Raw genomic sequence first — 13,750 nt, forward strand, 5'->3', positions numbered from 1 at the left:
CAGACATAAGGCTGCATTCCAAAATTGCAGAGTAAGGGCATTTGGTTTCACAATCTTTTTAAACTATTACTCATTTTGGGGAAAGAAAAAAAAAAAAAAAAGTGTTCTCCAAGCAGCGTATATTACTTTAGTTTTAAAACCAAAGATCAGCAGTGATAAGATTTACGTTTTTCTTTAAGTCTACGCAGAGCTAGGAAAAAATAAGTCTTCAAAAGTCTTTTAAAGATTTTTCAGAATATTGAATTTTAAGAAACACAAAAGCATTGGCTTTTTAACGTGCATTTACAAAGCATTTCCCATTTTGACTGAATGCGTAAACAGCAAAACTATTTAAATGACTCTTTAAAAGTAGTGTTATCAGGAGCTGACTTTGCCTAAACTCCTTTGCATGGATATTAAACTATTTAGCAGTTGTAAACCAAAAAGAGAATATGAAAGAGATACCATAGCTGGAGGCATTTCCAACGAAGTGTTCAGACTTCATTTCTACGTGCGGGTAGCGTGTATGTGTAAATTGTATTAGGCAACTTATGGTTTGATAATCAATGCTTACTTGCAGGATGAAGACTTTGGAAGTCAAAAATATGATAAATAACATTGTTCCTCTTGAAGCACTTTTAATATAAAGGAAAGTTTCCTACTTATAATTCGACAGAGAACAAATTATTCTCTTATACAAGTATTTTGTGCCTTTTTTATCTTTTTTTTTTTCCTAAAGAAAGGGATTAAATCCATTTACACAGTTTAACACCTTTTTAGTAGTCATTCAAAAGAGGAAAGAGTTCCATTCAGGAACAATGTTTTATACATAATTCAAATAACTACTTAACTATTCTATTCCAGTTTGCCTGAAGAACCTTCTGGAGACAATTTGAATCTTCCTACTTTATATTTTGTGAAGTGCTCTCAGAATGTTTTTCAATTCTCACATCAGAAACAAAAAGTATTAAGGAATACTTTTGCTGTATTGCACTATACAATGTGCATGCAAATTATGAACTAGAAAGTGTTAATAAGAACCACCACACACAAAGTGGCAGTTTACACTGAAATATTAGACACAGTATTGTGAATTCTCAGAGATATCTATCATGCAAATGACATTTATTACACATCTTGAGAGTCAAATCTAAATTTATTGACTCAAAGAGTCAAACTAAAGCACTATGATGCACTGTCATCATAAAGATGCATCTTTTGATGTATTATTTTGTATTAATCAAACAAATTCAATAGCTAAACTCTGTACAATTCTGAGTAATTCCAACAAATGCATGAAGAATTTGGGAAGAGAAACAAATGGGATAGACTTCACTCAAATTCCTCACAGTTAAAAAAAAAAAGTTGGGAATCTGTTTCTTGTTTTATTTAGAACCACACATAATTTATGGAGTTTACATTAGCAACCAACACATCTCCAAGTTGACTGTGTAAACAAACGAGAATAAATTCTTCATGGACCAAACTAACAACCATTGGTAAAAAGTAGGAAACCTAGACTTGAAAGGGATCTTATGACTGATCTTACAGGACACAGTTATTTCCAGCAACTCCTTTGAGGTGTGCCCTTCGCCTTCCAGAGGAAACAATCAGTGTAAGTTTAGCTTTGCTATCTCCAATCAGAACAAAATAGATAGCTTTCTAGACATAGCTTGAAACTTTTCCAGGAACCATACGAAACATTGTTGAATTATATCCCATCCATAAGTCCAACTGGAATTGATGGGGATCATTTCATTTAAGGCAGCTAAGTTTTGATTTCTGCAGCATTATATAATGAGGACAAACAGCTTCAATTGAACAACTTTCTACAAAAATAATGACCAGCTATGGAAATGGAAATGCAGGAGTAATCTAATTAAAAAATCTGTAAGTCCAAACTGAGTTTCATTCCAAAACACCTGCGTAAGTGAGTGTAGGGGGGGAAACTTTTTCTTCAGAGGTAAGAGAGGATAAAATGTGTTGTATCCTTAAAAACTGTTCTGAAGATGATCAGAAAAATTACAAAAGAACAAGCATTTACACTCAGCAATACGTTTGAAAGGGTAACTTAAAAGAGGAATTAAAAATACGGTAATTAAAATGTCTAGAAAACCACACAACATATTGAGACTATAAATGAAACTGTCTTTATAGTCATGAATAACGGAGATTTCAACTGACAACTTAGCCTTTCAAAAGGCCTTTCAGCAAGTTGCTTGCACAAAACCTACTAAGGAAACTACAGCGTGCTGGACGAAAGATTAGTGAAGACAAAAAACAGAGCAAGAACTGTGTCACTGTGTATTTTTAATACGAAGAGTTTAAGTACATTCAAAAGAGAACTTGTGCAAGACTAATCTATCAAGAACTATTAAATCAAGTGATGCAGGTAAAACCTTTGGTTCAGCAAGTTCCTAAACCAGTGATTTATGGAAAGTGGGCTAGTATTATCTGACCAAATATCACTCTATACTGTCAGTGTTTTCGTTGTCTTCTCCTAAGAATCCACTACTAGACATTATCAGAGAGGATACTGACATAAATAGACCTGCAGTCTGACCCAGGATGGCTATGCTGATGCAAGAATGGCATGCTAGAGGAAGAAGCACACATCATAACGTAATTTTACTTGCCATGAAATGGCAGCACAAGAAATAAAATACTTTGTGCAGAACAAACTGCTCTGAGCTCAAAAATACTGTTTTCAAGCAAAGAATTAGAGAGAGCTCATTATTTAGTAATGCGAGAACCACTGCCTGTAAGCTACAAGGAAGATACACCTGATCTGGAGTCTGAGGTCTCTTTATGGATCAGAATTAATATTTATGTTTATCTTAGGAGGTTCAGCTAAAGACTTCCTGATGGTATATTTTCTGTGTAAAACAGTCAAGGATACACATGATCTTTTGTTACAATATTCTGTGATGTACACGTCTGGCTCAAGACAACAAATTATTCTCCTCTCCTAACTAACAATAGCATCCCTTCATCTTCTGTGCACTCATGGAAATTAAGGGGACAGATACAGCAGTACACTATACCATTCCTGGCTGCACGAGGTAATCACTGATATGGCCTTGTTCAGGTTTCCCTGGTTTATCCACAGTGGGCAGGGGTTGCATTCTGCTGGGATGGTTCACTACCCACACTTACAGGGCTGAAAATAAAACTTTATTCACGGGCATATCTAGAGTTAAGAATCTCTGACCGCACAGGCCACTGGAAGATGTGACTGTGGATTTTTTGGATTAAGATAAGGGATTTCATTGACCGTAATGTCCTGTGTCTTGGGTATACACTATTGTACAATATTACTGTCTGTACAAATAGAAAATGAAAAAATGATACGTGGCTAATGCTATCTCCAGTCAAGATTATAAAAAAAAAAAGACAGATTCCATCTTTCCAGCCCTTGTACAGAAAGTACTAACGACAAAACGCATTTCAGTCTACCTGGCCTGTGACACCGTTGAACACAGAATTTTGCTGTTTCAAAAAAAAAAAAAAATAAAAAAAAAATGCACCTGGGATGTATGTATTTTGAATGAAATCTTGAATAAAGACTCCACTGAAATAGGAGGATCAGGATCTTATTTTTCCTACTTCTAACTGTAAGCACAACTAAATCTTAATGCATGAAGATTCACTAGAAATAGAATGTGACATGTGAGATGCATTTAGAAAACATTTTCCCATGCTGATCATAATACATCTTTTTTTGGAAACTTATTGGAAACTTGCTGCTATGGAACAGAAATTGACACCAAGAAAACTGTAAAAATGGAGGCAGATATGAGATATGAAAACAGGTATCTAGATTCATGTACAGACATGATTTAACAAGCCCTTGTGAGCTGCTGGAGCAGTAAATATGACAATTTCCTCAACTCTGCAAGGTTCATAACTTGCCACAAAACATAGGAAAGCCAAGATGTATTGAAGATGTTTTGCAGTTGTGCACTAGCATAAAATTTTTCCTTTACCAGACATGCTGATTTCTAGTTATCAGATCTCATAAGCAAGGTAGATTTTTCTGATTTTTTTTTTAAATTGACACGTGTGGTGTATGTATACCTAATCTGCCTATTTTAAGTTCAGACAACCTTCTTCTATAGCACTCACTGTGATTTACTAACAAGGGAGAAGTACTGACATAAAAGGACTGTGGCACAACAGCACACGTATTCTCAAACCTTTCTCAGCATTCAGTAAATACATGGAAACAGAAATAGTAAAGCTGAGTGTGTATGAAGGAAAATTTAAAAACACGATGACTTTTTCAGAACCACCATAAGTGGTTATTTCCATGTGTGGCACATAATTAAATACTAGTATCTCACCTGTTCTGGATTAAAGCAATGACTTGAGAATATGTCTTCCCAATAACACTTTCTCCATTGACTTTTATAATTCTGTCGCCTGTAAAGGGAAAAGTTATATCTTGAATTAATTTGTCTAGACTTTTTTTTGGGGGGATAATTTTTATTTTATACTTCTGTACCTCATAACAATCAAGATCACCAATATGTTAAATTCAAGGTTAGCCTTCTTTAAAAATAAAAAAAAAAAAAAAAAGAAAATAAAATATGCACAATACAGCTACATGTAACCATATACAGGATACCAAGTTTCTACTCTTTCTCAGAGCATTTTCAGATGTGGTATCTTATTCTAAGCTTTCAAATGAATCACCTAGAAACTCATAGAAAGATAAACCACAAGCAGGTGTAAGCTATACCACAGGCTCACTTAAGTATCTCATCTTCAAAATAAAGCTTCTGATGTATGGTAACACACACTGACAACTCTGTCCAATTCTTAAACGAATTGTAAGTAGGCATTTCATTCCAGCACTTAACCTCAAAACAAAACCAAACTTTAATTCAGAACACTGCCAGATGTAGCTGTACACATCTCCTTTAAGAGCAGCAAATACTGCAATTTTGTACTTCTTCCGTCTGAGAAATAAAGAACAAATATTTTGAAAGGCTCCAGTTTCCTCCTTCCTCAGAATAACCTGGGCTGTTTCCAAGACATCACTGTCTCTTCAATGCATCTTGGACAGTGTAATGGGTTATATCTTATCCATATATATCAATCTCTAGACCTAACATAACTTTTATCAGATTTCTCCAAATAGTTTGTTGCACCTTCCTCATTAAGAGCTTCATATATTCTCATAAATTAAGTGGCAACTATATAATATAGAGCTATTTTCAGCTTTTGATGAAAAACCCATCCCATTCCTTCACCAAAAATGGTATTTCTGTCATCTGTGATCAGAAGAGCAGAAAGGTATCTTGAATTTACTAATGAGGAGAAAAAGGTCTAAAGGATTACAGGTAGGGAGCTTTGGAAAGCTGCTGGAGAAAGAAGAACTGGAACAAAGGATCTATGCAAAGTGTGCCAAAGGGAATGGGGTTTTTCACCACTGCTTTAGAAACTGAAAGCCCTTTTTGTGTTTCTGGTGTGATCAAATCAAAGCAAGGAAAAAGCTGTTCACTCTGAATACTCAGCCTGACTTGGTGGTTATAACACTCTAAATGCTCGTGCTCTGTGAAGGTTCCCTATACAGATCCCAAGGATTTCCAGACTTACCAAACCACGTGGATCTGCTGACTGTTTTTAATCCATGATGGATGGCAAACCCTATCGCACTGTTGCATACACAGCAACACCTTATGTAATTAGTCTGAGAAACGGGACTTTCATGAAAACAAAATTGATTTTGAAATGCTCAGTATCAAACCGAAATAAATTCTTTCAAAAAGTTGCAGGAAGAACAAATGCTATAGTTTGTGCCAAAAAATATTCTTATTTACAAGCTCTGAACCCTGTCCTGCTAGGTCGTATAGCAAGACTTCCTCAGAACTCACCAGATCCTTCTCTGGAACTTAAAACTGGCTTTTTTCTAGGCTGTTGCAGAACTTGCCTAAGATGTACATCTTCAGTTTTTAGTGCAAATACTGAGTAATCAGGAATATCTTTGAAGTAAGTCATATCATCTTATCTATTCTCGTGCAGTTTTTATTTTTTCCAAGACAGACTAGGTTACACACAGCAGTGAAACAAGTCTACCTGAAGCATGCATTCAATGAACCTGCCAAAAAACTCAGGTGGGACACACTGTAGAACTGGTTACATGAAAGAAGTGGGCACCGGCAACTCTGCAAAATACAACTTTGCTCAGTTTCAGGTACATATAAATGGGGAGGCCAGTGCCTGTAGTGTAAAAAAGGGTGTTGAAGCACGAAGGCTCTTCCTAATAGCTCTCTATCAATCTGGTGACCGATTAAATACCCTTGACCAAACTAAAAATTAATCTGAATGCACTTAAACCATCTCCCTTTCCACATACATTTTAGTTCTTCATATTCTTGCATATACATAAATGACAGCATGAAGATCAAGACATGGGAAATGTGGATCTGTTTTGGCTGTCTATTTCAGTATTTCTAAAATACTTATGTTTGGAACTCACAGATATGTTCTTTTTTAATGAAATGCCTTGGAGGTTAAGTATGGCAAGTATGATCTTTCTAATTCTAAAAAAGATAATTTTACAGGAGTATTCAAAAATACGCAGAACGAATTGTCTTACATTTAAGATACTGTAACCCACTCCTCAAATTTGCAAGAATATTCCAAGCTTTCTGGTGAGTAGCAGCCAGGTAGGCTCCTGAAACAGAACTTATTGATTCTGGGTAATGAAGCTTGAGTTGAGACTGTCAGTATTACAAAGGACCCTGCAGTAGCAAAACGAGAATTGACAGACAAACATAACCACCTAAACTCATGTTAGATTTTTGAGTATTTTCCTTCCATTAGTGTGACCATGAAACAAAGCCAAGTTGAATTAAAAACAAACAAACAAAAAAAAAACCAAAAAAAACACAAAAAAACACAAAAAAACCCCAAAAAAACCCAAACAAACAAACAAAAAACCCACCAGCTGATTGTACAAAATAAGATATGTATACAGTGTCTGGATCAAAGGTTAAGCAATCTATGTTGCTGATCATTCCCTGAGTGTTTTATAATATAATTTCAAAATAGGGATACAGTAATATATTTCACCCTAAAGTTTAACAAGATACAGTAGCATGACCTAATTAGATATAACTGCAATCAGCAGTGTATTTAAGAAGCATATTATGGTAATTTAAAAATGTATTTTCTCATTTATTTTCTGTTCTTTATTCTGGGCTCCTAAAAATCTCTTCTATGCCTAAAAATAAAATACCCTCTACAGATTTCATCTCTTTCAATTTGGCAAACCCTGAACAGAGTAGAATTAACATGGCTCCTCTGTACAACTTCAACATATGCTGCACGTTATCAAGCCAAAACATTTCTTTATACAATAGCATTAAAACAATGCCAAAGTAGCCCTTCCCTGAATAACTACTTAAGGAGGAGTTAAAAAAGACAAATGCCTTATGCTGTACAAATAGAATCTAGTACTGTTTTTAAATTTCAATCATGCTAGAATCTTTGCATTTCTTTAGGAAGAAACAAACAAAAATTATTCTATTCTAGTCAAATGCATGTACATAACTGTTTTCTAAAGAAAATATCAACATCCCATTATCAACACAAACAAAATCCTTTCATAGAACATACATTTTGCCATATTTTTAAGAACAGAAACCTGTGTTTGTAGTGGTATCTAGCTATGTAGCTTATTGTTTTAACACTTGTATGACCTCCCATTCTAACATAGTTTTTCCTTCAACACTTAAGTAAAGGTGTGACAAAGTACCTGGCACTTCACAAAAAAACATGCTTTCTGCTCTTCAGTTTGGTTAAATCAAATAACTGAACAAAATTTGATTAAAAGTTGGTTTTGGATTGTTCCCATTTAATTTAAAGGCGATGGAATAATTTAATTTAAAGGACAAAAACCTGAGTGTTTTGAGGTTATCAATTTGTCACAAAGCACAAGAAATAGGAGCTTACAGGTGTCATTTTCCTCCCTTTTCTCTTTCTCCTCACATATTTTATCATATGCTTGTTCTTACTTTTTTAAAGATACTAATGCAAAAGGCTAAGACTTCAATGCCTTAATGTATTATTTTACATAGCACCTCCTTAGAGAACACAACGGTGCTCTTGAGGTGAAAAACACTAGAGGACAATTTAAAAGAGAGGTTTCAAACTTGTGAAGGAAAGAACAAGGTTTACATGTAAGATAGAACCATATGTAGAAGATTAAATCATACATATTTTACATCATGTACACAAACATGCTACAGATGTTACAGAAGAACAGTACCTGTGCACAGTCCAGCTTCAAAAGCAGGTCCACCCTCTTTAACTTGTTTAACGAATATGGTATCCATTGGCTCCAGTCTATTTCTTTGTTTTCCTGAGGAAGAAAGAATATTTCTTAAAAGCATTTAATTATACTGCATTACAATGTTTTTACTTTAAGAATTATTTTGAAATGTATTCCTGCCATGGTCATCATTACATTAAATACTCAAGTTCAGTTTGGGGCAAGGGAAGGAAGAGACAAAGAGTCCTAAAGACAGCATTTCATTTGGCTACGCTAAAGATCTTTTAGGTGTCTGGGGGAAAAAAGAAAGGGGAGGGGGGTGGAGAGAGAGATGTATCTCAAACTTAAACTTGCAAATATGTCCCAGTAAGTGGTATTTTTCAGGTTCATTTCATCATCTCATTGCTACTTCATCCTCATGCTGATGCCTACACTATTCAGTAAGAATTACCCCTTCCTATTCTAGATCGCTATCTGGCATAAGCTATAAAGCCAGACAAACTGAGTAATAATTAGTAGTGCAAACTGAAAAATAAAATTTTCAAATCTTTCCTTAGAATTAAAAACCGTAACATTGATTTATAGTCCTTGTGAAACTGTAACACTGATTTTCTAATACAATTTTTCAGATGCTCCAAGATGAAGTCTAAAGTTTTCTTGAAGATTTATCAAAATTCAAAAAGCAATGTATAATTCAAAGTAAAATTATAATGTCTGCATGTGCTCTACATATCCATATGTACACCTTATAAACATAGAAATTAAGCTACAGCAGTTCGAAACCATAACACTTGTTTCTTCTTGCCTTCTCAGTATACACTTAATTTCTATGCTTCCAGAAACACAGCTGCCTTGTGCTTTTGCACACATGGCACCAAATCTAGGTAATTCTTAGTTGAAGTAGCCACTGCTTCCAAATATCAAGATGAAGCGGGGGGGGAGGGGAGGGGGGCAGGGGGGGGCAGGGGATGACAACAACACAGACGGACAGACCAGTGCAGTAAAAAAAACACCACTCCCAGCAACACCCCCCCGCACCTCCCAACAAAACTATAACAAACCAACCTCCACAGTTATATTGCAGGCTAAAATGAAGTGATGCTGTCCTGAGCTACAGATGTACGTAGCTGGAGTAAGTTTACACCTTCTACGCAATTTCACTAGTGTAATTTTTATGCCAGTGAGCTAAAAAAAAAAAACCAAAAACCCAAAACAAACCAACCCAACAAAACAAACAAAAAAACAAACAAAAAAACCCCACCCAAAAATAAAATTTTAAACTTTATTTCCAGTCTGCCAGAAGACTGCATTTAACTTCATTTTGTTCGACAGTGTTACTGGTCTCTCCTGACACTCATGTCCTACATGGTGCAAAACACAAGCGCTCACAGAACCTGTGGCAGAACCTCAAAGGCTACAGCCAGACAAGCTTTTATGGTGCCAGCGCTGGCTTTAACAGCCTCAGTCCCTCCCAACTCCTCTCACCAGTTACTACCCTTGTACCACACTCTCAGCTGGGGAAATATCACCCTTTGGAGGCAACATGATGAGCCAGTCCAAGGAACTGACATGGACTGAAAACAAGCTGGGGCTGGGTCCTGGTTTACCAGGAAGCCCCGGCATAGCGGAGAGGGTGGTATAAACTGCAGAAAAAGGCAGGAATGGCAGGAGAGAATAAAGGGATTGCTTAAAACTGGCACTGCTGATAAAAGAAACACTCCTTGAAACTGGGATATTAGATTCTAATCGCTTCTTCAGTGACTAATCTCTGACTTAGGCACGAATGGCACTGCTTTTGGAAGTACTTTTGCTGCAGTTTTAAATATTCCACCTGGCCATGTTTACTAAGCCACAGTATTATTTATTCAATATAGGTAAGGTGCTCCCCTTACCCTCTTTTTGGTTCAGTTTCCATATGGGAAAAGCTCATTAGTTGAAGTATTTTAATAAATTGCACAGAACCAGACTTCCATCTGACTCTGATTCACATTTTTCAAATACAAGTTTTAGCCCAATGCCTTAATTCTGCAGACTCTCCGTGTCCTGCCATTTTACCACAGAACAGCTGAAAAAAACGGCTTACTCATATGGCTCTAAATGGCCTTCTCAAAATAGCTCCAGACCGGTAGAGAATAATCAAAAAGTTGATCTGACAGAATCAGATAACTACTACATACAAAGCAAGTGAATTATAAATCAAGAAACTCCATCTGGCAGCTCAGTCCCCATACACTTTAAAATTTGATTAGTAGGACACAGCTACAGGACATACAGAATGCTCTTTGTGAACCAAAGCTAATATCTGTCATTTTTAATCTACCGATTTAAATAGACACTGAACACATGATGGGTCTTGTCCTTTAAGAGGCAGCAATGTCTCAGCAAATTTAGACAAGCTCCAAGAATAACTTACCTAGATGCCAAGAACAAAGGGTTCCTTCAACCACATACAAGAGTGAAGTTAGAGTATGACCTTTTATAGGACCACCAAACATCCCTCCTAGTGTTGTCACTTGATCTTTTACTGAAGAGATTTACAATCCCAAAAGTGACAAGAAAAACAAAAATAATGGCGCTCCCATGGCACATTTAATTTCTAACACTTAATATCTGATACTTATAACCCAACACCAAGGGCCTACCTCAGCTTCCTTTACAAAATGCTCATCAAAAAATGTTAGTGGCCTACTGCTAGTTTACTCAACACTCAAATGCTACTTCATGACTTGTCCATATCTGAACATACAAAGCAAGAGGTCAAGCAGATAAGGTTACTCCCATTCAATAGCCAACACAGAATACCTTTAATACACTTCCCACTTTAAGTTAGAGGGGAAAACAACCAACTTATGGAGACCAGAGACTGAAGGCTTCCCTGAACATCTGATTTCTGACCGGCCTGTGAGCTGCACTGAGATGTTCTTCAGCACTACAGGTTCTCACTTCAGGTTTTACAGCTATTTTATGGACCAATTCACAAAGCTGATTATGCATTAAACTTGGTTCTTTGTCCTACATGCAGAAAGAGGCTATAGTGAACAGTCATTCTTCCTCCTAAAAAAGTGAACCACCACCCTAAAGATCAATTTAGGGGCAAAAAATGATGAAAGGTTTAAAATGTTGTTTACATTTGCAGGTTCATTTTACATCTCAGTAATATCCAAATACAACTGAAGACAAGAAGAAAACCTAGGACTCCCAAGATTTGGTAGATTAATACTTGCTCTTCATTTCTCCTTGGTCTTTTACATAACTGGATACAAACCAAAACTGCTTTCCATCAGTAAAATATAAACAAACTTCCTTGAATATGCAGCCCCAAAGAGTATGTTTGTATTTTGAGTTTGAAACTCAAGCAAAGCTAAACAATATTTTCTGACAGCTGGAGCTAACAATACTTTCTTCAGACCGACTGAGGGGGAATGAAGCTTGTAGATGTGCACTCAATCATTACAGAAGTAAATTCCAAGTAAAATGGATAATCAATAACTTACCTCATATCTCAAAATTTACCAATCACTACACTTCAATTTAACCATGCCTAAGTCTCCATTGGGTCCTGTCTGCACCCAATCATCAGGCAAAAGCACGTTGCTGTCCAAAATGTCAGCCTGAACTTCCCTCCTTCTGAAGTCCACCAACTAGAGCAGATTATCACAGTGGAAATTTTACACTAAGCTCTCCAGCTCTTCACTAGTGTCAGACAGGATTCACAATTTTCCTTTCTAATATCAAAAGGCCTAATTTTTTGGAGCATGCCAGCAATTCCTCACAAGGCAATACAGCAAAGAACAGTAAAGCAGCTCACATTACTAGTCTGTCAGACATGTAGCCTATTGTACCCTTGCCAGGCACAAGTACAAATTGGGAGAAGAATGACTGGAGAGCAGCCCTGCAGAAAAGGATTGACAGCAGGCTCAGTACGAGCCAGTGGTGTGCCCTGGCAGCCAGGAGGAAAAACCACATCCTGGGCTACATCAGACACAGCATAACCAGCGGGTCAAAAGAGGCGATTATCCTGCTGTATTTAGCACTGGTGCAGCCTCACCTCTAGTACTGTGTGCAGTTCTGGGCGCCACAATTTAAGAAGGATGTGAAGGTACTTTAATGCGTCCAGAGGAGGGCAACAGAGCTGGTGAAAGGGCTGGAAGGAATGTCCTACGAGGAGCAGCTAAGGATTCTGGGTTTGTCTAGTTTGGAGGAAAGGAGAGTGAGGGGCAACCTCATTGCTCTCTACAGCTTCCTGAGGAGGGGAAGTGGGAAGGGAGGTGCTGAGCTCTTCCTGGTATCCAGTGATAGGACACGTGGGAGTGGTTCAAAGCTGCGCCAGGGGAGCTTGTAGTGAGGTGGATGACAGTCTCTTTTCCCAAGTAAAAAGTGATAGAACAAGAGGAAACAGCCTCAAGTTGTGCCAGGGGAGGTTTAGATTGGATATCAGGGAAGATGTCTTCACTGAAAGGGCTGTCAAGCATTGGAACAGGCTGCCCAGGGAAGTGGTGGAGTCACCATCCCCGGAGGTATTTAAAAGATGTGTAGACACAGTGCTTAGGGACATGGTTTAGTGGTGGACTTGGCAGTGTTAGGTCAACAGTTGGACTCGATGATCTTCAAGGTCTTTTCCAAGCTAAATGATTCTATGATTAGTAAGCATTTCTTTACCAAGAGGGTGGTCAAACACTGGAACAGGCTTTCTTAGAGAGGAGATCGATGCCCAAGCCTGCTAGTGTTTAAGAGGCATTTGTACAATGCCCTTAATAAGATACTTTGACTTTTGGGCAGCCCTGAATTGATCAGGCAGTTAGACTAGATGACATTTGTAGGTCCCTTCTAACTGAAATAGTCTATTCTGTTTGCCAGTGCTTTTCCAGTGCTCATTACTGCATACTACTTTGCCTTCTCCCTCCTTCTCCATACTTTTGGAAACAACTTCACAGTTAAGCATTATGTTGTAGGCTACCAGCAAATAAGACAATTTCTCCCAAATCTTCAACTGCATGTGAAAAACAAGACGTTACGCACACAAAGAACAGGTGAAAGTGTGAGCTGCCAGGAACACACTGTCACATGCAAGGAAGGAGCACAGATGAAAAGCATAACTTCTGTGAAAAAGAAACTCATATTTACTTAATTTCTCCACAAGTGTAGCTATAAACAGAGGTGCAGTCTTATGTAAGCACAATAAAAGTAATAGAAGCATATAAAGTTGCTAAGTACAAGTCAGGTAACCAGAAACTGAAAAACAGTCTACAAAGTTGTTCTTTCCTGTATCAGTCTTGTAAGCACACAAAAATCTCCAGCACAAGTAAATAGTCACCAGTCAGGATAAATTAAAACTCAACTTATTGTCCAGGCAGTAATGTAGTTCTACTAACAGAGCGACTAAAATATTCCTTGCAGTGCAACCACCCCCTAAGTGATGCTATTCAAACGAAAATGTAACTTTAGAGAAAGCAAATTGGTGTCTGAACTTTTACTTCAGAGATCCAGTAT

The 13,750-nt window shown here is 37.2% G+C and overlaps 1 protein-coding gene across 1 annotated transcript in view; it reads right to left on the reverse strand.

The window, feature by feature from the left end:
• Positions 1 to 13,750, reverse strand: part of ARHGAP21 (Rho GTPase activating protein 21) — a 130,891-nt gene that overhangs the window by 45,128 nt on the left and 72,013 nt on the right. Inside the window, 2 exon segments of the mRNA XM_068404899.1 lie at positions 4,323 to 4,401; positions 8,258 to 8,350. Coding sequence (XP_068261000.1) covers positions 4,323 to 4,401; positions 8,258 to 8,350 — 172 coding nt within the window.

The sequence above is a fragment of the Nyctibius grandis genome, chromosome 7 (genome assembly GCF_013368605.1).
Source record: "Nyctibius grandis isolate bNycGra1 chromosome 7, bNycGra1.pri, whole genome shotgun sequence".
Lineage (NCBI taxonomy): Eukaryota > Metazoa > Chordata > Aves > Nyctibiiformes > Nyctibiidae > Nyctibius > Nyctibius grandis.